The sequence below is a fragment of the Camelus dromedarius genome, chromosome 2 (genome assembly GCF_036321535.1).
Source record: "Camelus dromedarius isolate mCamDro1 chromosome 2, mCamDro1.pat, whole genome shotgun sequence".
Lineage (NCBI taxonomy): Eukaryota > Metazoa > Chordata > Mammalia > Artiodactyla > Camelidae > Camelus > Camelus dromedarius.
In genome coordinates, this window is record NC_087437.1 from 33,004,830 (window position 1) to 33,032,656 (window position 27,827).

The 27,827-nt window shown below is 34.0% G+C and overlaps 1 protein-coding gene across 1 annotated transcript in view; it reads left to right on the top strand.

Annotated features, from left to right (window-relative positions):
- The window catches only part of RSRC1 (arginine and serine rich coiled-coil 1), a 349,802-nt gene extending 323,134 nt beyond the window's left edge, over positions 1–26,668 (top strand). Inside the window, exons 8-10 of the mRNA XM_010986358.3 lie at positions 13,966–14,072; positions 23,568–23,720; positions 24,366–26,668. Of these exons, the coding sequence (XP_010984660.1) occupies positions 13,966–14,072; positions 23,568–23,720; positions 24,366–24,458 (353 nt within the window). The 3' untranslated portion in view covers positions 24,459–26,668. The remainder of the gene's footprint in view (positions 1–13,965; positions 14,073–23,567; positions 23,721–24,365) is intronic.
- Positions 26,669–27,827: the final 1,159 nt, after the last annotated feature.

A 27,827-nucleotide genomic window follows, 5' to 3' on the forward strand; every position in this document is an offset into this window, starting at 1 on the left:
TCTTCATCTCCAGGATTCTTCCTTCTTCCAAATCTATCTTTCCTGTAGGGCCCTGTTCTCTTCTGTGGAACAAAAAACTCATCTCTGCTAAACTGCTTCTTCCTACCAGAGATCATATTTGCACTTTAGTAGATACCATATCTTGACTCTGAAGAGAAGATAGGAATTTAATGGGAATACTTGCTTAATATAATACAGTTAATTGTGAAGCTAGAACTTAGAGCACTAATTTTAACAGTCATTTACTTCACCTGTAAATACAGCTGGACTTGCCTATTATTTTGCAACTTTATGACTTAAGGCGTTGTGTTTGTCATGAAAAAAAACACAGAAGTGAATGAATGGTTAGTATTAATATTCTTTGTTCCTATAGCTGATTTCCCTCAGAGTCACAGAGGAATAGGCTAAAATATGTATCTCACTTTCCATTTCTTAATTCCTTTATTTCTTTATATTTTGCTCCTCGTCATATCTAAATGTCTCTCTGTTTATCTCAGTTTAGTGTGGAAATGTGGGGATTGGATATGATTTGCTTTCTTGAAATTGTAATGCATTAGAAACAGATTAAAATCATGGAAACTTTTCTCCACTTTTATAAATGTTATTGATGTGAGATTTCCAACTTAAATGTTTGCTACACTCTTTTTTCTCAAAGTAGAATTTAAAAATCAAATCATTAGGCTATCAGAATATTTTAATTCAAAACATTATACAGCTATGCAGGTATTCATAGCTCTGACTTACTGTCATATAATTTTCATAACATTGTTGAGGAGATTTCAGTCCTATCCAAATTAAGTAACTATAAATTAAACCAAATAAGAATTATATATAGTTCTTTTTTTTAACATTTTTTATTGATTTTTAATCATTTTACAATGTTGTGTCAAATTCCAGTGTAGAGCACAATTTTTCAGTTATACATGAACATATATATATTCATTGTCACATTTTTTTCTCTGCATGTATAGTTCTTGATACAGCTTGACCAACTGTATTTCAACATATGAAAACAAACAGAACCTGTCTTAAATGTTAATAATATAGATAATATGGCACTTAAGGCTTTTCTTGAAAAAAGCCAATAATTTTATTTGCATTTCTTTGAAAGGAAAAACTGTAATGAGACAAAGTATTGGCAAAGTGATGAACCAATCAGAGAGGAGATTGTAATTACAGACTTCAGAGTTTAGTTTAGGATGTGTATGTATGTTGCTTCTTAAACGACAGTTTGAGGAATAGAGGTCATTCATCCATGAACAGTTAAGAGTTTCTCCGTGTAGTTCAGACTCTCAAACATGCACTCACTCTTGGTTCTTTACACTCCCTGAAAAATTACCTCTTCTATTCATCTGCCATTCTCTTTTCTCCCTTCTGATTTTTCTTTTATTAGTTATACCTGGCCCCCAAAAAGTTATACCTTGCCATCAGCATTTAAACTATTATCTTCTTCTTTATAAAATAACACAAATGCGGCTCAATTTTTGACTCTAAAGTCAGAAGAAATAAAAATTTACCATAGTAGATCTAGTTGTGATAAGTAACATTTTTACAACTTGATCATTTCCCAAAAAGTATTTGTAAAGTTGATTTAAGTAATTGGCAATAGTTTTCTTTTCTTGGTTTAAATTTTGTACCTAACAAACTAATATTTGGAGAGTGTCTAATTTTATTAATCATTTGTAATTCAACTCATACCTAGAACTGACTTTCATTATAAATTATACTTTGCATCCTAATGCTAAAATTCAACATAAAGCACTAGGAGCAAAGTTTCTCCTAAGAATCAATTTTGTACAAAATTCAAATAACAATAATTAAAGCAATTTTTTTAAAAAAACTAAAGTCAGATGATTTACATTCCCTGATATCAAGACTTAGTATAAAACTATGGTAATCAAGTGTGTAGATTACTGTGAGGATAGACATATAGGTAAATGGAACAGACTAGAGAGACCAGATATCAACCCTCACATATATGACAGATTAATTTTCAACAAAATTACCAAGGCAGTTCAGTGGAGAAAGGAAAAGTCTTTTCAATAAATGGTGCTGAAAAAACTGCATATCCTTATGGAGAGAAATGAACATTGACCCTTATCTCACAAATGTACGTAAGAATTAGCTCAAAATGTATTATAGACCTAACTACCAAAGCTAAAATTATAAAACTTCTAGAAGAAAATGGATCTTTTTCGAACCTTTGCAGTCTTGAGGTAGGCAGGGTTTTTTTGATAGACACAAAAAACACAAACTACTTTTTAAAATGGTAAATTGGCTTTTTTTAAGTTAAGAAGTATTGCTCTTTGAAAAATACCATTAAGAACAAAAGGACAAGTCACAGAATGATAAAAGATACTGGTGTGTTGACAAAAGATGTACATTCAGTATAGATAAAGGACTCTTAAAACTCAATAATAATAAGAAAACCTAATTAAATAATGAGCAAAAGATTTGAACACACACTTGAAAAAGGAAGTAAGTGCATTAAAAATGCTCAATATCATTAGCCATCATAGAAATCCAAAGCTGCCATATAATCTAGCCATTCCAGCATTAAAGATTTTCCCAAGAGAAGTAAAGATGTATGTCCACACAAAAAATTGTGCATAAATGTTATATAGCAACTTTATCCTCAAAAGCCAGAAACTGGAAACAACACAGATGTCCAGTAACAGGTGAATGGCTAAACAAATTGTGGGTATATTCATATAATAGAATTCTATATGCTGTTATAGAATTGTATTTGAATTATATATTCATGAAATAGAATTCTACCAGTAATTTTTTAAAAAATAGATAAACCCAACAACATGGAGTTATCACAAAAATATGCAAAGTGAAAAAGACATCAGACATAAATGAGTATACCATCTAAATAAAATTCCAGGAAATAGAGACTAATCCATACTGGCAGAAAGCAGATTTGTGATTGTCTGGGGTCGGGGTACAGATGGAAATTGACCACAGAGAGGCACAAGGAAATTTTTGGTGGTGTTGGAAATATTCTGCATCTTGATTTTGGTGTTGGTTACACAGGTGTATACATTTGTCAAAACACATTGTATGCTTTACATGAGTATAATTATTACACATAAATTATACCTTAGTAAAGCTAATTTTTAAAAATTCAATTTAAAGTATTTAGTAATTTCTTTAAACCTTATAATTTTATATGCTGCACTTCATTAATATTATGACAAAGTACTCTGCTTTTAAGAAAGAGAAATTAATATCTTCTACCATCCACTACCATTCTTCCTATCCCATCTCTGTTTAAAAGGTCAAAATTGTATATATACTTGATAAGTATATGAAATAAGCATATACAGTCATAACTATTCATTATGTAAGGTTATCAAGGATTCAGAGGCTAAGGAGCCACCTGGTACAGTGGGAAGCATACAAAAGCTGAAGTACAAAGACTTAGTTTCACATCCCAAATCAGTTTCTTACGGTTATCTTTTAAACGTTGAGAGTGTCAAATACCCAAATTTAAAAATGGCGATACTGTTTATTACCAAATATTATGTCTATTTCAGTGTCAAATGAAATAACAAATGCAAAGGCACTTCGTAAACACAACAAATCCTTGTACCTACCCACTGTACAGTCAGCTCATAATTACTTGCAAATAAAATTCTAAACAAAAGTTTCATCTTGCCACAGATACTGAGAGGGCAAAAGATGTCACTTTCATCCAGAAATTTCCAGCACCAATGTAGCACCTGGCAGATATAGGCACTAAGTACATGTTGGCTGAGTTAATTTCAATTCTTATTTCTGAATCCCTGAATTTTTATCAATATGTTCAGGGAAATTAAAATATTTGGACCCATAGACTATTTTCTCTATGCTTATGAACCCAAACAGAAAATGCTTATAAGAAGAGATATTAGAACTCATAACTTTTATACTGAAAACTTTAATGTTCCAATATATGTTAGGTACCTATTTGCTTCTGACATAAAGGAATGGATTGCAAAAGACTTGAATTTACGCTGTCCTGGCCTAACAAGTCCCCAAGAGAATCAAGTCCTTGAAGAATTGAGCCTCATTGCTTCTAATACATGTGTAACTTTCTGTTAAATATGATACCTAATAAAGAACTAGCCATGAAAGGAAACATACGAAGTCAGGCTGATCATCACATTTGAGCCATTAAGAAGTTAATTGTTCAAAGCCTTTTTTTTTTTTTTTTTTTTTGGTAGAAGACTCCTGAAATAAACTCTCTACTCCCTACCACAATCCTAAAGTGTTAGAGGTAGAGAGCAGCTGTGCAACTCCAAAAAGTGACTGGTCTGACACCAAAACCAGTGTTGACATTTTCCCAATGTTTTATTTTATTAATCTTAATGCCACACATGCACCCTTCTCTAGGTAGTGAATGGCCAGAAAGTACAGCTTACAAACAAAGGCAAAACCATTTGGGGTGATACAAAGAAGAGAGTTGCAGATTTTTAAAAAATCTCCTCTGCACGTAGGAGTGAGCATAATCAGTGCTTTTTGAGGACTATAAGGAGAGTATGTCTTTTCACTTTCTCTGGGATGGAGGACTGGGTGGATATGCTGTCTCTAGTTTCAATATTTGTCTCTGGAAATTTTGTCTTTTCATTTTACTATCATCCTTTAATAAGCTGGTGCATTCACTTTGCAAAATATGACTATGGAGTTATTGTATACACTTTAAACACACTTTTGGTAGATGGTTCTTTTGATCTTCCAGTACTCTTCCTTTTCATCTCATTAATTTTCAGGTTTCAGCACAAGTGTTTTTAAAATAAGGATTTAAACATAAAAAAGTAACTCTAGATAAAGAACTAAAGGATTTTGATATTTCATAGTTATTCTTTCTGTTTTTAGTAGTTTTTTGACCCTTACAAATGTGTGTAATAGTTAGCTGCTATTAATATTCTTATCTTCTCTAATTTGTCATAAAAATTATAACTTTAATATAATGATACATTACATTTTAATCATGAGAAACTAATAATATCTTGATATTGAACCCAAATTACAATATGAATATATGAAATCTTATTTTATGTTAACATCTATGTTTTTTTAAAGTATGTGGTATTTGTGTGTGTGTTCATTTATTTTAGATATATTTTAACATATTTATATGTTCACAGAGATTTTATATAGAGGCATTAAAAAACAGGCATAGTCAGTCATGGGTGTTCGTTATATATATAGGTTATTGGCAATGCAAAGATATAAAAGATAGAAGAACCTAGTAATTGCCTTTAAGATCAGAGCACAAAGCATTAGTTTGGATTTTACAAGGCCAGCCAGCAACAAAAGAGCAGTAATTTATGAGCTCAGCGTAAAAGAATAGCATAATTGCATTAAAAATTAATGCTAATGAACACTAAAATGGGGAAGGTGGTTATGATGAAAGTTTGTATTCATCTTCTCTGGTTTGAATGATGGCTAGTGGCTTGATTAATGGCTTAATTTCTATCAATTAGTGGGGAAAAATCTCCTGCGAGACAAGGGTAAATTGAGCATTGAATTACATATCTTGCTTTTGTGTGCTAAGAAAAAAGAGCTGCGTATCTCTGATATTAGCCACAGTGACAAATGTGGTGTGCCCTGCGATGTCTGCATTAGCTCTCCTGACAGGCGAGTTGTGTGTGGTTATGGGGTGTTTGGAGATGGCTGGCAGACAGCATTCACTGCAAGTTCCTTAGAAAAACATACAACTCTCCCATCTCCAGAATTTTAATTAGAGTCAGTAAGAATTCTGGAATTAAATTGGACAACAAATAGCAACTTCAGAGTCTGTATTCTGCCCTGTTAATCTGGTATACCTCCAATTATATTCCTTTCTTCTATCATATTAAAATAAGGAACACTTCCAGTCACGTTTACTTTGTTGAAATTATTATCTCTTACAACTATTAAAAGTGGATTTGACTACCCATGTTTATTACATTTGAAACAAGCATAAGGCAATAACCTGTGTAGTTGGACTGCATAGTGGTTACTGGTTTAGCCAAATTCTCAGAAGCTATTCTAGTTTTTTGTAACAGCAGTTGATGCACAATAAATAAAGAATAGCTCTAACATGGTAATTTATTACTCAGGTTGTCTTCAGGCTTAAATGAAAGAATGATAGGTTTTCTAAAAACTTTATTTCTTTTATTCATCAATAAAGGTTATCAGAATGTGACTTATTCATGTATGAAAAATTCTGCAAATACACATCTGTAATCTAGCTTGACAATGCCAAAAAGTCTAAAATAGTGTATATGGCATGTCCTCTACAAATAAAGCTCTGTTGTATTTTACTGAATGAATAAGCATTAAAATGCAGAATGAGGACAATACCAGGAACATTTGTTATTCTAGTAAATAGATGAGAAGGAAGAATAAATGGTACATTGCTTGGCAGGTCTGGGTAAAGAATTTATTGACTAGGAAATAATGACTGGATCACAGTTCAGGGATTGGATCTTACTTCTACCACCAACTAGCCATGTGGCCTTTGTCAAGTTACTTAGCCTCAGTTTCTCATCTGTACAGTGAGAACAATAAAAGTACCATCTCTCATGGTTATGATAGTTAGGTGAGGTAATCCATGTGAAGTGCTTAGCACTCTGTCATAAGGCAAGCTTCTGTTACCACTATGATTACTACTTCTGCTATCAGAACAGCTCATCTGGCCTTTTTAACAACTCTTTAAATGAAAAATTAGCCTCTTTGACCTTCCTCACTAGAAAGGATACTGGTGATCAGAACAAGTGTTTTTAGCCTTACAAACACTACACTAATACACGTTTGCTTCACAACATGATTTCTACCACACGGCTACCATTTTAGGGAGTGTGTTACTAGACATCTGTTAGGAAGGGACAGGATCTCCCATGTGTTGAGTCACTGGAACCTGGAAAGGCATGTGTCAGCAAAGCACTACTTCTTCACTCACTCTGCAGCATCCCGTGAGTCAGGGTGGACTCCAGCGTCCTGGTGTGTGATAAAGGCCAGCGGGGCCTTTGTGCCTTCTCAGAAATGTGTCCGGGCCTGTCCCCTCTTCCAGTCCTTCCCACAGTCTTGCCAGCTCACAGGTGATGCCACAAGAGGTGTGAACTAAAGCTAATTACTTCCTGGCTGAACTCAAAAAAAGGTTGCCTGCTTAAACCATATGGCCAGATTAGGAGGTTTATATACAAACTTTTAGCCAATTTCCACGTCTTTAGTACGATTACTAAATTAGCGCTCTAGTATTATTCCTAGTAATAGCTACCAGTCATTAAGTGCTTTTAATGCTTCCACAACCCTATGCTGAAGCCAGATTTTTCACGGCGTGCTTCTTCATATGAATCTTCTCTGCTGAAATCACCATGTCAGGGAGTTCTTTCCTGGTTTCCCCATCTGAGACAGCCCCCCTTTCTCCTTTGTAGCCCTCTACTCTGCTCTGTTTTCCTTGATATTATATTGTTTATTTACATGTTTATTATTCGTCTCTCCCATTGAAACATAAATTCCATGAGGGTAAAGACTCTTATTTGTTTCTAAACCCCAGTATGCAGAATAATGCCCACTACACTGAATGTGCTCAGATATTTGGAAGGAGGACAGGAGAAAGGGAGGGAAAAAAGGAGGGAGTCAACCTCTCAACCATCCTATGATATTTAAGCTGTTATCCCCATGCCACAGAGGAGAAAACTGAGGCCATCTTAAAGCCACTTGCCCAAGATCACAAGGCTTGTAAGGAGCAGAGACAGGGTTTAATCCAGATGGTCTGAACCCAGAGCTGTTAAAGCTATCCACTTAATTTAATTTCTTAAATTATAGAACTTGTAATTTGACATTTTTCCCCCATGAAGTTTTTTTTTAATGGTTACTGTAATGCCCTTTAACTTGTAAGTTTTCAACAAATAGTTATTGACTGCTTACTAAATAATAGAGCACACCATACTAACTCCTGGAAGTGACACAGAAGAGTACGTCCCCTCTAGCTGGGGAAATGAAGCTTTTGCTCATGAAGAGATGAGTATCAGTGCAGGATAACATATGCTGAAAGCCAAATGAATTATGGAAGAGGCCCCTTTTCTCACAGGTGGCAAGGGAAGTGACAGGGAGGATTCAGAAAAGGTAAGAGCATTCTAGGTGAGAGGAACTAAATGAGGTGGATTTTGTGTGGATTTTCAATGTGGATTTTGCTTTTTCATAAAACCTAGCCTGATGCTCAGTTCACTTGCACTTATTAAAATATCTATCAGAAATTCTTCACTGGTTCAGTCATATTAAAGTAAGTTATTCCTATTACTTAATTTGATACGGAAAGTAGTTTGTTGTAAGATGAGTCTGTCTTGGACCCCATCCAAGGAAGGTTGTAATCAGAGACACTCCAGGAGCCTCATTGACATATATAACTTGGTACTGTATCATAATCTTTCAGAACACTGATAGACAAGCCACATTCTTCCTAAGAAATTTTCTTATTTTTCAAATTATTTGTGATACCAGTTCTGGAAATTTGTGCCCAGGGATGTGGGATTTATGAACAATCTTAAACTGTTAGAGTTGAGTGGATTTCTAATATATGCTCTGTATGCTTTATGAAAGAAACTTATTTAAAATATACTGTTTTGAAGGAAAAGCAGTGGCTGTGATTCATTAAATTTGTGTTTGTGAGATATTGTTTTAACTTTAGAATTCCAAATAAGCTTTATGAGATGTTTTATGTTTACAGATTTTAGTGAATAGCCACCTTTATTTACTTATTTATTGAATGGCTGGTTTGTTATTGTTTGCTTTTTTTTTTCATTCTTATAAAGCACTTGAAGATACATTTCAAAGACTTTGTTTTGTTTTCAGTGTCTGTATTGTTCTGTAAAAGGGAATTTCACAGATATTTCCATTCTTGACTAAAATTTTAGTTAATTTAAACTGAAAATAAGGTATTCTTTTGTATTATTCATATATTTGTTGCAGTGCTATTAGTATATAAATATCTCCCTCCTCCCCCGGGAGAGAAGAGTAGCATAAGTAATTCGACAACTATGAAGCCAACTGACCCAAAGTCTTTGTAACATAAAATGCATTTTAACTTTGGGGAAATTCATAAATTATTAATACTCAAAAGGAGTCATTTGAGATGAGATTTTCACGTGTTAAGATACCTTTCATAAAACTCATGCTGTCAGTTAGTCCATGATTACATCTTGGGTAATAATGCCATCTGCTGGTCTCAGCCTAGCATTGCTGCCAGAGAGATTGCCTTGTTTGTAATCTACAAATGGCGTACAGATTAAAATTTTGTCTTTTCAAGTAGAAAGTTTTATTGCACCTTATCATCTTTATTTATTAATCTTGAACTTGTGTACCATTTGATAATATTTTAAAAGAAAATTCTATAAACCTGTTATGTGAAATTGTCAAATAACTTGAAGTGGCAGGTGAGCCTAATTTTTATGACATCAACAATAACTAATAAAATATTTGATTTTAATTTTCATCACAAAAGGAACTAAATAATTTTCCATGCAGTGAGTTAGTACTGAATTCTTTAGTCTGTGGTGACTTAGATTTCTGACCCCATTATTTTTTCTTTTACTATGAAATATGTATCCCTTCTACAGACATCTTGCAAGCAAACCTATGGAAGTCATTTTGTTTATCAAAAAGAATCAAGTGCTAATAGATACTTCATGTTTACCATGTTAATGTTTAGAAGGATCCTGTAATTTTTATTCTCCAAGTAACTTGTCTTTATTTTTACCTCATGACTAATGAATATAAGATACTTTGTATGCTAGGCATTCATGCCAAGCATATAAACAGTAACTAGTTTTAATTCACATTCTTCTCAGTCTTAAAATGGGTACAGAATTTTTAAATGACAAATTGACACATAAAACTTAAGAGCCTGAATTTAAAACAATTTACTGTATATTATTGATGTGTTTTATTCTGCTTCCCAAAATGACAAGGTTATACTGAAGACATACATTTGTGGACATTGATCTTAGAATTTTGAGTATGAAGCAATTTAAAACATTTTTTATGCCTGTTTTCAGACAGCACGGAGCTGAGCTATTTATAAGGCTGCAAATGTAAATCTTCCATTAATCTTTCAAATTTTAATTTAAATATCACACTCTCTAATTTAAATATCACCAGTAAAATGGTTTTCCCACATTGAAAGGTAAAAGCTATGTTGCTTTATTTTCATATTGTAAGTCAGGCAGACAGCCTTTCCCCTGTCTGCCCCGTCACTTTGTTAGTCCTGAAGTGATCTTTAAAGAAACACAAAGATAATGTTGTTTTTCTCTGATTTTTCTCCTGCCTTTCTTTATAATTTCTCCAGTGCTATTTTGTTAAACATACTGGCCCTTTGGCCAGCTTCTGTGATAACAGTTTTATTTGTATTAGGAGCTGGTTATATGCCCATATTTAAAGCTACAAACATTGCAAGCTTCAGACATCAAATACTGTTTGTGAGCTCACCTCTGACATTTAATACTAATGATGCGCTTTGTAAATCCAAATGAGAGAATATGTTAGAGAAAAAATCCAAGGGGCCAAATAGTTGATATATATGAGACATCATCCTGAAGTCAGAAATACTGTCTTTTGGTTGGGAACTAATGATTGTGAAATAATAGTGAGACTACTTAAGACCTACACGAACAAATATGTTTTCATATGGACAAGTTAAAGTTAGATTACCTGGAATGGTATCCATTACTATTTTTCTCTGCTATATTAATACTCTTATACATGTAACTAGTAAAAATATTATCCACTGGTATGGGATGTGTTAATATTAATAAGTTAGCTAGGCAAAGAGTCTGTTCTCATTTTGCATGCTCAATTAGTGCATTGCATAATTAAAATCCACAGGAGCTTTTATTCTAAAGCATGTGAAACTATTTGCCCCTCCATGACACTCTGACAGTGCCTGCTTTTATGTAGGAAAATACATTCTTCCAGAGATGAGAGTGTTGGCTCTGATGGCTCTTAGGTCCAAACTTTCCATGCATGATTTCTCACGTGAGAAAAGACTGGTTACAGCTGTCAGGGATACATTATCAGAAGCATTGTCTTTCTCTTAAACTGGAGCTTGCATAAGACTCTCTAATTAAAATTTGTGATTGGCCAAACATTGAAACAAAGATTTTTCATAAAATGTTAATTTTTATTATATGTGTTTAACCAAATTTCTTTTCATACTCTCTGTATCATTTAACATTTTCAGCTTAGTATGTAAAAATTACTTTGATGCAAATAACTCTACCTTGTTAAACCAGTTATTACAGTTGTTTCTTAAAATGTAAATTCAGTTATTATTAACAAGATGAGATAAAGTCTCATCACTTTTAGATGCCTTAGCTTGGCATACAGTGGCTCCTAATTCAGCTGTGTATTCATTTCAGCTTAGACCAAGAGTTTAAACTGGTTGTAAACTGTAATGTTGCATTTTCCCTGCCCAGCTAGCATATGGAAAAAAGAACAAAATGATATATGCATGTGGCTCTTTATTAAAGCGTTAATTATAAAAGCAAAGGACTGGGAACAATTCAGATGAGGCATTGGTAGGAAAAAAAATCCTAAAACCATAAAATAGGTACATCTGTTAACATAGAATGAGGAAGTCTCTATACTGCTATGGAAGACATTGTTAAGTGAGAGAAGTAATGTATGCAGGAATGTATACTGTGTTAGTTTTGTGTAAGAAAGAAGAGAGTGTATACTTATTTTTAGAAGTAAGCGATGGAAGGATAAAAGTTAAAACCTAATAAAAATGGTTACCTATGGACTGGGGGAACGGGATTAGAAGAGGAAACTTAGACTTCTCTGAATGATGTTGTTTTACTTTAAAACCATGTAAGTGCTTTGTGCAATTTAAAAAAACAAACATTAATCATGAAGACAAGAGAACAAAACAAGATCTAAAAATCAAAAATAAACTGAAATAAATAAACCTAACTGTATATCAAGTTGGTAGCATAATCACATGGAGAATTATTTTAAGTGACTTTAGAATGTAGTCTATAGTGCATTGGCAGTTCATCAGTAGAGTAAATCCTAAAATCAAAAATCATAAAGAAATGTGAAACTGCATTAATTCATCTTGTTAATAGTAATATTTGTCTTGCTATTTTGAAACAAATACATGGTCAACTCACATACTAGGAAAAGCAAGTACTTTTGATCATATCACTAAGGCCTAATATTCTTAGAATAAGAGAAAAGATACACAAATATAAGAGATTTGACTAAAAGTCCTTTAATCCTTAATTTGGTTGGTTGTATCAGCATGAACTCATATTAATTTTTCTCTTCGAAAAATGTGTGTTTCCTGTCCCACCCACTGAAAATCTCAGATGCAGTGATAATTCAGTCACAACAAACACCCCTACTGCCCGGGTCATTGTCTTTAAATATCGTTCCCCACTAAAAGAAATCCAGACCCTTTGGAGAAATGGCTAATTTCAAGTCTAAGACAGGAATTGTACAAGATGACGCTGGAACATATTATCACACCTTAACAAAGGAGATCATATCAAAAGGATGCAGGTGCCAACTTGAAGAGGCTCCCACTACCCAAAGGGAGAATCAAAATATGAAAATGATTACCACGGACTGAAATAACATTAAATATGTAAATATTCATTAGCTCATAATGGTCATATTTAGACCAAAATTGATAAGGGGAAAGAATTAAATATTTATTCTGCTTTTTCCTGTGCAGATTGTATTTTATAGTCTCAAAATAGTCGATGAGAGAAGTTCTTCATTATGTGAGAATCAGAGCAAATAAATGTAAGACAGATAATAAAATTAGAAAAAATCACTATTCTGCAATGTCTACTAAAATAATGGATGTGAGCAACACGCATTTATGTCTGCTAAAACCATTAAGTGAAAGGTTGATAGAGAACTTTATAATAGAGTGAGGCTGACATCACCTTGGACTCACTCATCAATCTTAACGTCATTAAAAAGTAGAAGTGTATCTTGATATAATATAGTAGGAGTTACACAGCATCACCCGTGATGTGTTCTTGACCCAAAGAAATTGAACCAAAATCTTATCCCTGTCTAGGTAGAACTACTGGTTTACACAAAATATGAAGGATAGAAGAACGTGTTAAATGACACCACAAGGATAAAATCAGCCAAATCCAGAATGTAGAAAATTGTGAAGGATAATTGATACATTTTCTTCAGTAAATAAATGACAATGAAAGGAAGGGATGGTGGACTGTAAGTGTAAAAGGGATTTAAGATACATAACCTACTAAGTAATATATGGACCTTGTTTGAATCCTGTTTCAGACAAACCAACTGTAAAAAGACTTTTCTTGGACAATCAGTGAAAATTAAACATGGACTATGTAAGATGATATTAAGGATTTATTACCAATAATGTTAGATGTAAAGATGGTATTTCAGTTACGTTGCTGGTTTGTTTGGGGTTTTTTTATTTTCTTAAGCCCATAACTGAGATACCTACTAAAATATTTAGGGGTAACATGGCATGATGTCTAGGATTTACTTTTAATACTCCAGGTTCACACACAAAATTGAAATGGGCATGGATAGATTAAGAGTAAGGGAAAATTAATGACTATAGAAGTTGGGTGATGGGTGCAGATGGACTCATTGTGCTCTTAGCCCTTTTATTTGTATTTCCATGATAAAATTGAAAAAAAAAAAAAAAGTAAAGTCCTCCTACAAGATTAGCCCAGATTATCTTGGATCATTATAGCAGTAGCTTCTCAGCAATGTTTTAGGTTTTAGGTGAGAATCTTAGTGTATAGGAATGTTATATTTATGGAGCTCCAGGGGGAATAAAGTTTCTATTATAACTTAAATATAATGTCTTTTTTTTCATCCAGTTAAATCTCGTAAGTCATAAAATTCATAGAAAGAACATTGCCTAGGCATAGTGTTGTTAACAAGCTTACACACCAAAATACACTGACATTAAACCCTCTTTTTTAGACCAAGCCACCCTGGTAGAACAAGTAAAAAGAGTCAAAGAAATTGAAGCCATTGAAAGTGATTCTTTTGTTCAGCAAACATTCAGATCAAGTAAAGAAGTCAAAAAGGTAAGTTTTCATTCAGGCGTATGAATAAGCCTTTAGATTCCAACTGAAGAGATGCTTTATTAATGGATTTTACTTAAATGTGAGTGCTTCTTCTAATAAAGAGCTGAAGTAGGGTGAGAGAATGTCACCTTGTTATTGAGAGAAAGAATGAATCAGTGAGAATCAGTTCAAGTTTAACTTGTTTTAAAAAACTGTAAAAATGTATCAGATGCCATTTTTATTTTAAAATTCACTGAGAAGACAAAGTAAAGTGTCAACATGATAGTTCTATAATAGTAATCTGCTGCTATATGAACATATACAGTTCTTTTTCAAATGTGTACATCTACTTTTTGAATTGACATTGCTAGAGAAAAGTTAGAAAAGAGCTTTAATAATAAAATTATTACCCAAGTAGTATCATATATTTATACTCTTCACCCGTATGGGTATCATTTATTTAGCTTTAGTAAAAGGAGCTTTGATTGTTATTTTATCTGTTGAATATTTCATGTATTCTTTCAGTCATTATCAGGGTTGCTTTCTGGAATTTGTATTCGTTTAGTAGAAAAGGGCTATCTACTGTGAAATGTATGTATTTCTTAATAACGTATATATAATGAAGACATAGTATAGTTACCACTTATTCAAAAATATTCTATATCCATAGATATATTAATGACTATAGTATTCTACTTATCAATGTATCATAATTCATTAATTTTTTCTCTGATAGTAGGTATTTAAGTAATTGTAAGTTTGGAAGTATTACATACATGTTTGTAGATATTCATTATTACCAACTTAAGTTAAAATTTTCAAGATGGAGTTATTTGTTAAAGGTTAGTATCTTTATTTTCATGTATGTTCCCAAAGTCATTCTCCAAAAATGTTGTACCAATTCAAATTCCACCCAGAAGTGCAAGGTAATGTCTTCCTCTCACACTGATTAACACCAAGTGTTAGACTGTTTTCTGACCTGATAGGTAAAAATTGACTTTTTGTTGTTCCATTAGCATTTCTTTTGTTACTAATGAGATGAATGCCTTTTCAGTTGCCATATACATTTTAAAATAATTCATTCTGGAGACATGGATTAAGCATGTGCAGCATACCAGGCACACAGCACTAGACAACCTTGGTTAATCCATGGTCTCTGCCTTTTTATTTTGCTAATTCCATTTGAACATTTTGTAGTTTCCACCATAATGCCTAAAAAGTGGAGCTATGAAATGGACATTCATAAGTATAGTTGCCCACTGTATTTGATATCTTACTCTTACACATAAAGAGGTCCTTCATATATCCTAATAGAATTGTAATTTATTTTGAAATTTACTTTTGTAGTATTTACTTTCTGGAGTTCACCCTGACTTTCCAGTTCTTACTGGACACACTTAAGATAAATTAGCATTTTCTTTCCATGGAAATATTTATTCTTCTATAGTTAATACACTGGCTTTTCTTCTAAACAACTTTTTCCCATTTGCTATTAATTATTAATGTAATAACTTATTTTTTATTTCATTCCTCTCCTCCAAGATGCTAACAGTTCCTCCAATAACTAGTAAAATTGGCAGTGAGCAAGGAAATTGATCTAAACCCTGCTTGATATAGTGGAAAGAGTTTCGGCTTTGGACTCAAGGAGATCTGAGTTTCAATCTTTTTTTTTCATTACTTTTTTTAATTGAAGTATAGTCAGTGTACAATGTTGCATCAGTTTCTGGTGTATAGCATAGTGTTTCAGTCATACATATACGTGCATATATTCCTTTTCATATTCTTTTTCATTATGAGTTACTACAAGATATTGAATATAGTTCCCTGTGCTATACAGTAGAAACTTGTTTATCTATTTTATATATAGTAGTTAGTATCTGCAAATCTCCAACTCCCAATTTATCCCTTCCTACTCCTTTTTCCCCTGATAACCGTAAGTTTGTTTTCTATGTCTGTGAGTCTGTTTCTGTTTTGTAAATAAGTTCCTTTATATCTTTTTTATTGGAGTCCACATATAAATGATATCATATGGTGTTTTTCTTTCTCTTCCTGGCTTACTTCACTTAGAATGATATCTCCAGGTCCATTCATGTTGCTGCAATTGGCATTGTTTTATTCTTTTTTATGGTTGAGTAGTATTCTGTTGTATAAATATATCATAACTTCTTTATCCAGCCATCTGTCGATAGACATTAAGGTTGTTTCCATGTCTTGACTATTGTAAATAGTGCTGCTATGAACACTGGGGTGCATGTATCTTTTCAAGTTAGAGTTCCCTCCAGATATATGCCCAGGAGTGGGATTGCTGGATCATATGATAAGTCTATTTTTAGTTTTTTGAGGAATCTTCGTACTGTTTTCCATAGTGGCTGCACCAAACTACATTCCCACCAACAATGTAGGTGGGTTCCCTTTTCACTATACCCTCTCCAGCATTATCGTTTGTGGACTTTTCAGTGATGGCCATTCTGAGTGGTGTGAGGTGATACCTTGCTGTAGTTTTGATTTGCATTTCTCTGCTAATTAGTGATATTGGGCATATTTTCATGTGCCTATTTGGCCATTTGTATGTCTTCACTGGAGAATTGCTTGTTTAGGTCTTTTGTCCATTTTTGGATTGGATTGTTGTTTTTGTTGTTGTTGTTGTTGTTGTTGTTGTTGTTGTTAAGTTGTGTGAGCTATTTGTACATTCTGGAAATTAAGCCCTTGTCAGTTATATATTTGCAAATATTTTCTCCTATTCTGTAAGTTGTCTTTTTGTTTTGTTTATGGTTTCCTTTGCTGTGCAAAAGCTTGTAAATTTAATTAGGTCCCATTTGTTTACTGTTGCTTTTATTTCTGTTGCCTGGATAGACTGCCCTAGGAAAACATTGCTAAGATTTATGTCAAAAATGTTTTGCCTGTGTTTTTTCTTCTAGGAGGCTTATAATGTTTTATCCTATGTTTAAGTCTTTAAGGTTTTTTTGTGTGTATGATGTGAGGGAGTGTTCAAACTCCATTGACTTGATGCAGCTGTCCAACTTTCCCAACACCACTTGCTGAAGAGACTATGTTTTCTCCATTCTATATTCTTGCCACCTTTGTCAAAGATTAATTGACCGTAGGTCTGTGGGCTTATTCCTGGGCTCTCTGTTCTGTTCCATTGATTCATATGTCTAGTTTTGTGCCAGTGCCACACTGTTTTAACTACTGTAGCTCTGTAATATTGTCTGAAATCTGGGAGGATTATTCCTCCAGCTTCATTCTTTTTTTTTTTTTTTTTTCAGTATTGCTTTGGCAGTTCTGGGTCTTCTGTGATTCCATATACATTTTAGGATTATTTGTTCTAGTTCTGTGAAAAATGTCCTACATAATTTGATAGGGATTGCATTAAATCAGTAGATTGCTTTGGGTAGTATGACCATTTTAACAATATTAATTCTTCCAATCCAAGAGCGTGGGATATTTCTTTAAGTCGTCTTTAATTTCCTTAATCAATGTTTTGTGGTTCTCAGCATATAAGTCTTTCACCTCCTTGTTCAAGTTTATTCCTAAGTATTTTTTGATGCAATTTTAAAAGGGATTGTTTCTTTACTTTCTTTTCCTGTGATTCATTGTTAATGTAAATAAATGCAACTGATTCCTGCATGTTAATCTTGTATCCTGCTACCTTGCCAAATTCTTTTATCAACTCTACTAGTTTTTGTGTGCAGCCTTTATGGCTTTCTATATATAGTATCATGTCATCAGCATATAAGGACAGTTTTACCTCTTCTCTTCCAATCTGGGTCACTTTTATTTCTTTTCCTTGTCTGATTACTGTGGCTATGACTTATAGTACTGTGTTGAATAGAAGTGGTGAGAGTGGGCATCCTTGTCTTGTTCCACTGAGTTTGAATCTTAACTCCTTTACATCATACCGTGATTTATGGTCTCAAGCAAACCTCTTAACCTCTTTCTAAGCCTGGTTCCAAATTCATAAAGCAGAGCTAAGAATACCTACTTTTTACTTTTTTTTTTAACATTTTTTATTGATTTATAATCATTTTACAATGTTGTGTCAAATTCCAGTGTAGAGCACAATTCTTCAGTTATACATGAACATATGTACATTTATTGTCACATTTTTTTCTCTGTGAGCTATCATAAGATCTTGTATATATTTCCCTGTGCTATATAGTATAATCTTGTTTATCTATTCTACAGTTTTGAAATCCCAATTTATCTCTTCCCACCTCCCGCCCCCTTGGCAACCACAAGTTTATATTCTATGTCTGTGAGTCTATTTTCTGTTTTGTATTTATGCTTTGTTGTTTTTTTTTTTCTTTTTTTAGATTCCACATATGAGTGATCTCATATGGTATTTTTCTTTCTCTTTCTGGCTTACTTTACTTAGAGTCACATTCTCCAGGAGCATCCATGTTGCTGCAATTGGCATTACGTTGTCGGTTTTTATGGCTGAGTAGTATTCCATTGTATAAATATACCACATCTTCTTTATCCAGTCATCTGTTGATGGACATTTAGGCTGTTTCCATGTCTTGGCTATTGTAAATAATGCTGCTATGAACATTGGGGTGCAGGTGTCATCCTGAAGTAGGGTTCCTTCTGGATATATGCCCAGGAGTGGGATTCCTGGGTCATATGGGAATACTTACTTTTTAGAGTAACTAAGGATTAAATATAAATATCTAACATGGTTCTTGATCCATTAAATGTTTGTTTTTCAATAACATACTTAGCATCTAAATTATTTGCTATCTAAGGACATTCTATAAACTATAGTACTTGAAAACTTTTATGACTGTAGGTGCTCAAACTATCTTGAGTATAAATACCTTACTCCACTTAACGTTTCTCCAGCATGCCCTTTATTTTCCCAGCGTCTCCATACTCACCAGTTAGACAGACCCCGTGCTGAGAAATACAGCAATTCGTTAGATATCTGGTTTCACCTTTAAAGTCTTTTGAAATTTGTACATGTAATAATATCTATCTATTTGAATTCTAGGATTAGTAATGTTTTCACCTTCTTACATTCCCTTGAAAAGTTTTAAAATATTATTTCCTATAGCTGTTAATCTTAAGATAACTGACTGAATTCAAGAGAAAAACTCTTGTCCCCAAATCTATAACAAAAACCCTATATAACAAAACCCATGGGACCAATATAAAAAAAATTTCACATACATCTCATTAGAGGGACCACCATTATTAATTATTTTAATAATTAGTTTTTGTTTGCTTTAGGTTTTAATGCTAAGTTGTAATTTACTCACCTTCAGTATTGTTTTTCTTGTGCTTCTAATTCAGAAGCCACCATTAGGGATTGAGAGGAATAAGATAGAATAGGAGCCTCATCATTTTGTAAGCAACCTTCACATATATGTGTGAGAGAAACCCACCTTCTGTTTCAACTGTCTTTTAAAAAGAGGTTCCCCTTAACAAGAATTCATAGAAAGATAGAAAATCAACCTGGAAAACCTAGAACTGACTAGTTCTAGGTTAGATAAGTATGACAGAGAAGCAGAAGCAGCCTAGAAATGTTAATGCAGCATTGCAAATTGAGCCACTTAGAAATGTATTTAGTTAAAATATTTAACCAACACTTTTATTTCTTTCCTCTAAAATTCAAACCAAATTGCAGTATCTCTTGGATTTAACAATTAGAAATCAGTGGTCAAAAGCATGAGATGTAGAGTGAGACCTGGAACCACTTTCTGATTTTGCTATTTACTGGCTATATATGTCCTTAAACTACATAATAACCTCATGCAACCTTGGCTCTCTTTTCTTAAAATGGGGATAATACCCATGGCAGAGGCTTTTGTAAGGATGAGCAAGATACTTTACCTAAAGCAGTTAGACTCGCACCTGGCATACAGCAGATACTCGGAAAGTAAAAGCTATTATCCTACTGCTCTTCCTGCTGCTACCCCACCTCCTCTCCTTACTGAACACTGAACATTTGTCTGTGGCTTCCTTAAGAGGAATTGTAGATAGAAGGATTCCCATTTTGATTGGGCCAGAGATTATTTTATGTGATTTTTATGATCTGGAGACTCTAAAATTCTCCTTATTTGAGACTTGGTAGCCTACTGTATTACCAAGCAAATAGTTAAAAATTACTTTCCATAGTAACTTACTGGTTTCATCTAGAGACATCAGCTTTGGACCAGTTTGTTTCAAGATAGTCATTTGGAAACGTTAAAGCACTAAGCAAATGACATAAAACAATGCTGTTTCCTAGCCCCACTTTTAAAATATATTTAAAGAACTTAAAATAATGTTGGCTACCATTAATCCTTACACATTTAGTACTTATAATTTACCTAATATCCTAATAACTGTTATTTATAGTGAGGAAGCTGAGGTTTAGCAAATTTTATAACCCTTGGTCAAACTGCTAATAAATAATAGAAAGCAGTATCCAACCAAATTATCCAACTCCAGAGCCCATGTTTTTCCTACTAATTAAACATCTCTCATAATTGTGAACTCAATGTATATTCCCTGTTGAAGTATAAAGAAAGCATGCATTAGAGTGACCGCAGCAGGGAAATATGCTAAAAAGCCTCAGAAGATGGCATTTACCTTGGTGAATGTACAATAGTATAAAGTATTAGCTGTCTAACACTGGACTTTATTAGTCACCACATTTCAAAATGATCAGAAGAGCAGTGATGGGTCAACAACGAATAAATTCACACTTGACTGTAATATAAAACAAAGGACCAATTTATTAGTTTAGAAAGTGATATCCCTTTCCAGTACTAAAATGTCTGTGTCTGCAGTATAAGGTGAAGGATTCAGGATGCCCAAGAAGCTGAATTATTTATCAGGAGATTACTTAGCAAAAGAAGGTAAATTATCCTGAGGACCATTTCACCCAGGTCATGGGGAGATGTGATGGGCTATCCCTGATGCCCATCAGGGATAGATGCCCAAAGACTAACTCTCTTGAGGACTAAATTATGACCCAAGTTTCAACATCCTTATCTCCTGGATAGTTCTACATGCATTGGTATAAAGTTTGTATCTCTGAAAAAGGCTTTTCTGTAACTAGCCACCCCTTCAGTTGGTAGAGTCTTCAGCTGTGTTAATTCTACTAATTAAGCTAGGAAGCTATTAATAGAAAAGTGGCTATTACCAATGACATGCTAGACATTGTGTCTCCTGCAACACATATTGATTTAACTAGTTTAACTCTCTGCAATCATATTTCTCTAGTGAGAGTAGATAATCTGATAGTTCCTGCTATATCATAAACTTCAGGAACCAAGATGCAACTTGTTTTCAAACTGCTGCCCCCAATAAGTTTATTACCAATTATTCAATCCTGAAATTATTGTATTTGGCAGATACTTGCCTGTGTTCAAAAAGAGGGTAAATAACCCTAAGCAGCATGAGCATTTGTTCTTTGACATAAGTACATGTTAAGTATTTGTTAAGTACATGTTAAAACAAGTTTTTCCAAACTGAACCATTAGGTGGCAGTGCTACTCAAAGCCAGATGTTTTGATAGCGGCCATGTTGAGGGTTTTTTATGGTCAAATTTTCTCTAACAGCTTTCCTCACTTGCATAAAGAAGGAATTAATGGTTCTCCTCATTTTTTTTTCATTACCCATTATTAAATAATAACTCCTATGCTCTGATCCTAACCCTTGAGAACTTTACCTTATGTGTGTCTAAGCACTTTTCAGAGAAGACTTCAATGTACTATGTAGGTAAAAACAAAATCAGATTACTTGGTTTTTATAATAGAATGTTATCTCTGAACATGTGTAATCCACATATTTGGCAACTAGAATAACAGCACTTCACAATTTGGGCAGCCAGTCTCCTAGCTGAGCCCTGTCAAACTGTGGCCTAGATATTCAGAATAGCATGCTTCTATATTCCCTGCCTGGCAACTTAGAGTACCAAAAAGTGATGTCCTGGACCTCCTTGGATTAGCGTACTTCCCATTTTCCCCTGTGCAGAATATTGGGCTTGACTGTTAAATGGCTCCAGTTTTACAAAGGGTCAAAATAATGTCATTTAGGGAATAAGCCTTGAGGTCGGGGGGGGGGAGGGGGGGAATAATATTAGCTCCAAAATATAAGAAGAAAACTGCCAAATCAAATTTACCAAATATTTTTTAAAATATCTCTATGTAACTTGTGAACAGTTTGTCATATATTTTGGTATGTATTTGTTAGTGATCTGTCATCCCATTAGAAAAATATAGTTTCCAATTTGGACAGGGAACATACCTTTTTATCCTCCCTTGTGTAAGCAATGTGCTAAGCAATTAGTAATGCCAGTAAATACTGGTAAAATAGATGGATCTCCAACTCTAAATAAGATAAATTATTATAATAAAGGATTAACTAATTCATGCGTATTTCATTTTCTAGATGTTTTCCCCAGTGACATCTGTTTTGCACTTCATTCAGAGAAGTGGATATTCAGAAGTAGATTAAATCAGAAGAAAATGGAAACTGAAAAACTATAGGTGTAGAATCAATAGGTGTAGAAAAAAAAGGCTAAGGAGAGGAATTAATCTCCCAGTCATCTAGGGTTTTTTTTATTTTGACTTATAATTTCAACTTCTCATCTAATCCATCTCATAGTATTCCTGCAACTGTGCTGTTAATTGGCCACTTCCCTGGCCTCCTCTTCTCTCAGGGAAGGAGATACTGGAATTAACCTTAGCACTACACTCCTGGTTCCTTCCAGCAGAAAGACTTATTGGTCTTTTTGTCCCCAGCACTTAGCACGGTACCTGGCATATAATATGCCATACAGTGGAATGTGATTCAGCAACAAAAAGGAGTGAAATACTGATATGTGTTACAAACATGGATGAACCTTGAAAACACTATGCTGAATGAAAGAAGCTAGTCACAAAAAAAAAACACATATGTGATTCCTTTTATATGAAATACCCAGAATAGGGAAATCTGTAAAGACAGAAAGTAGGTTAGTGGTTACCTAGAGATGGGAAGGTTGGGGAGAAGTGGGGAGCAGTGACTGCTAATGGGTATGGGGTTTTTTAGGAGGATGCCGAAAATCTTCCAAAGTTGCTTGTGGTGTTATTTGCAAAACTCTGTTGATATGGTAAAAGCTATATGAATTGTGATATGGAATTGTATCTCAGTAAGACTTAGTAAAAAATTATAGTAATAACCTTTGAATTTGTCTTTTATACCTAAAGAGACCAACTAAGTAGAGATTTGTTGCAAGCTTCTTTTGATTAATAGAATTTAGTTATATGAAACATGTATATGTTTTCAGTAGTATAGACTCATAAGTACCAATTTCTTAAGAAAAATATACTGATTGTAAGAAATTACATTTTCACAGTGGTTTTGTATTTGTTTGCTTGTTTTAGGAATAACTGTTTCTTATTCAATAACTTAGGACCTTTTTGTGATTGGTATTATCTCAAAGAAGGGCAGTTGAGCAATTATTACTCAAAATCAGAAATATTATCAAAGCGAAATTTTAATTGTATCTTGTGATCCAGCGAACAATGTGTGTTTTACGTTTAGTCAGTGGAACCTAGTGAAGTGAAGCATGCAGCTGCAACATCAGGACCAGTGTCAGTAGTTGCTGATCCACCAAGTAATGAAAAGGAAATAGACCCTAGCAGCATCCCTACTGCCATCAAGTACCAAGATGACAATTCTCTGGCCCATCCGAATGTAAGACCCTTAAACCTTAAGAATATCAGTTTAAGTCTAGTCGACTGAAGTTAATTCAAGCTGTTGTCCTTTTGTGCTGGTAACAAGAAGACCACTGGAGGAAATGGATTCATATGTTCCTATTTGCTAAAAATAGGCAGCTCACCTCCAGCCCTCAGAATTATTACATGTATTTGAATCTGGTTCGGTCCAACTCATGTTACCTGACTTCTAGAAGATTCAGTGAATAAGAAAAATAAGCAAATAGAAGAGTTTTGTTTTTAATCTGACACTAAAAGGTCTCATTCTGGCTGTGCTCCAGTTGGCTCACTGACTGTGCATACATCATTATCATACTCTGCTGTCTTCTGTGAAATGGTGTCATGCCACTATGTCTCCCATAAAGATTGTAGGAAATGAACTTCTCAAAATGAGATGTAAAACTGCTAACCATTGATGATGATATTAGTCATTTTACTCTAGGACTTTTCTGAGCTTTATTCCAAATAGATGATCTTCTGTTAAGAGGTCAGCAAGAGTTAAACACTATCCAAATCTTGTGCTGAAGGAAGTGTTCTGTACAGGTGACTTATCTTATTATGTAGGGTCAAATCCAAGTTGTTGGCAAACAATAACATTTTTTCTTCTTCTTTTTTTTTATTTCAGTTATTTATTGAGAAAGCTGATGCTGAGGAAAAGTGGTTCAAGAGATTAATTGCTCTCCGACAAGAAAGGCTAATGGGCAGTCCTGTGGCCTAATTAACATACATACGGTTGAATTAACAGTAACATTGGAAATTTAGGTTTTTAAATCCCAATATTAACTTTTTACTCTTAAAAATAACTTAGATGATTATATATAAAGGTAATCTCATTTCATTCTTTTCTCACGTAGGCTTGAATATTTGTTGATTTGAACTTAATCAAACACTGAATAGTAAAACTAATGTAAAGTTTAAGAATGCATGAAAATGTCATACTGTTAATAAAGCTAATCCTAAGAACAGCAGTGTTAAAATAAAAGGCACACAGTAATGTTTCTGAGTACAATAAATATCACGTTGCCATTTAAAGGCACAATTTTGATTAATCATATATATAAAAAAATCAAGCTATAAATATGAGTGGTCATCTTCTATATATTATAAAACCATTTTTGAATCTTTTATTTCACCTTATTGTAAAATTTTAGGCACAATTAAAAGCACTATAAACAATCTTAAGCAGAATGAGCCATGTTAATCTTAGAGGAATAACAAATTTAATGAAAAAACTTCTTGAAAATTAAACGAATTGTTGCTTTATTGCTTAGACATCAGCTTTTACTAGATGCTCCTTTGAATCATGTTAGCAGGTCCCAGCTCATTCTTTTAAAAATTATGTGTTCACACAAGACCTAACCAGTTGGCCACATATCATGGTGGGGAATTGTTTCTGAGAAAACTTGTAAGAGCTCTCACTTCAGTCTTACTTAACCAACTGCTATTCCCTGTAGAGGAAGCCAGCTAATGGTAATTTTGATAAGGCTATCTGTCATTGTGGAATACCTTTCACTGGTAGCTGAATGAAAATCAACTATGCATTCCATTACTGAACATGCCAGAGATAAGGACATTTAGGCCTTGCCTTACAAAACTAGTTTTCAACAGCTGACATGTGTATTACCCTTTTCTATTTTGTTCTGCTCTAATTTGTATCTGTGAAGACTACATGCAGCTCAGAACACAAGATAAGCATGAAAAGTTCTTAAGCTCGTATTACCAATATATAGGAGATTTTGATGCCATCTTTTTAAATTTCTGAAATGACTAAAGTTGTAATCCCTGTTAAAAATGAAAAATACAAAGAATTAAAAACCAGTTGCAAAAGGCATGGAAAATAGACTGATGACAAAATACTTGTTTTCATACAAACATGTTTTCATATTCTAATATATGCTAGTGGGTTTTTTTTTCCCCTTAGCTGTAAGTAAAAGTGCCCAGTATGGACTCAGGTTTGTGTGGTTTTTAACATATACAAATTTGTAGTAACTTTAAAAAGGGATTATAGTTACTGAATAATTTTGTGTTTCATTCATTATGTAACTTGTAAATAGTGAAAGGGCTGTTCCCCTTTGGGGAAGTGTGTATCAGTGGTCTAGGCAAGAATATGGGTTGTCATTTGGGCCACTAGTGATTCTCCAAAGAACCTGGACGAGGCATTTTTTTCTCAGTATGCCTGATGTTCCTCATTTATAAAATAGTGAAAATACTGTCATCCACTTTAATTATATTTAACACCCATGTTCCTCTGTGACAAGTGGCCCAAATGCAGAAGCTTGAACTGCAATAGATTTGTATTTTACAGCTAAATTTTTCATCGAGATAGAGAATAATTTTTTTTTAATTAATTAAACTTTAGTCCCTGCAGGAACTCAGTGACTATTCCCCTCCTTCCTGATTTCCAGTATGATTCATTTTAATGTATTATTAACTTTGTTTACCTGCATTCCTGTTGAAGACTACAGTATTACCGCACAAGCCAAATCAAATTTAATGAGAAAGACTTCATAGACCGCTATCAAACATATCACCAAAGTCAAGCTAGGTTATGCATCCAAGCTTTCTTTACTATCCTAATATAATGAGTCTATAAAACAGAACAATCCTTTTCATGTCACTTGATTAATGGCAACAATTTGGACTTCCATGAGACCTCAAAGTGTTTTTTGAAACACTGACTTCATACAAAATGATGAGTACTAATAGTACAAGTTTTCATTTCTGAACTGAGCGCATTCTCAGGGAAAGTGGAATAAAAAATTTTTCCTGGCACTTCCTAATTATGAAGAGGCAGATACCTAAGAATATGAGAAAGAACACTTTGAGTCATTCACCCTCCTCGCTTCAGCATCCTAGTGTGTGAAATGAGGATACTAATAGCAGACCTGCTGTCTTTGATTTTTCAATAAAATAGCACAAAAGAAAGCCCTTGATAGAAAAAGTGTACTGTTTGTGCCAAGGTAACATATTGACATGGTAGCCATCTTAATGAAATATGGAACAAATAGTTGCACGGGTAATGATCTGAAAAGCTCCACTCCAACCTCAGCATACTCCTTATGTATGTGCTTGAACTGCCATGGCCCGTAGACCTCATCCCAGCTTTGTCCTCAGCTTTCCCTGCCAAGACCACAAGAAACCTTGATTGCTCTGCAGTTAGTGGCCTGTTCCCTGCTTACTTGGGGAACTCAGGTATTCTTCAGTCAGATTTACCCACTTACTCATTAACTTTTTTTGACTGCCAAGTTTGTTCTGGGCACAGTAAGGGCATTTGGGTATATATGGGTGAATCCAGAAGGGGTCCTTCCCTCAATAGGCTTAGTTATGAAGACCAGACATATATATGACATGAGAAATATAATACTTAGTGGCAGAGAAGACGACATGATTGCAAAGAAGAGAGAAATTACTGTAAGTTAAAAAATTAAGGAAGGCTTCATGATGACTTCACAACTGAAAGAACACTTGAAGAATAAGAAAGCTTCTGGAGCCACAAGGATGCACAGCCATCACTTCCATCTTCCTTATTGCTGCTCTGGGAGGCTGGGGAACTGTTGCACTTCCAACCCATGGTTACACTTCCATTCCCTTCTTGTAAAAGACCCAAGTGGCCCTGCCCTCTCTACCTTATTTAAAAATTCAGGCAAATTTTTAGGTTGCTGGTCACCCTCTGGCTTCCTCTGACCATTTCTTCCTTTTAGTGGAGAATCAGTTGAATAAGCCAAACCTTCATTTGGCCACTGCCAGCAGTCTTGGGTCACCACCACTTGTCAGCCAAGATGACATGAGCAAGACAGACAATAGTAGCTGAAAGGAGAATTTCAGTGCTAAAAAGAATTGCATCTGCCAGTAAGGCCTTTCATAGCCATGGGGACCACTGTGTGTTCCTGATCCTCTTTGTTTTTCCACTTTGCATTGTTACAGAAAGCATTGTTTTGGAACAAAAAGATACAGTTCACTTGCCTGTGGTTAAATCCCTCCCCAAATGTTCCTTTGGTTTGAGTATCAAGTGAAAATCTTTAAGTGAGCAACTGAGATAGTAACAAAAGCTAGAAATGAAACAAGACATAGGACATTTTTGGTCACT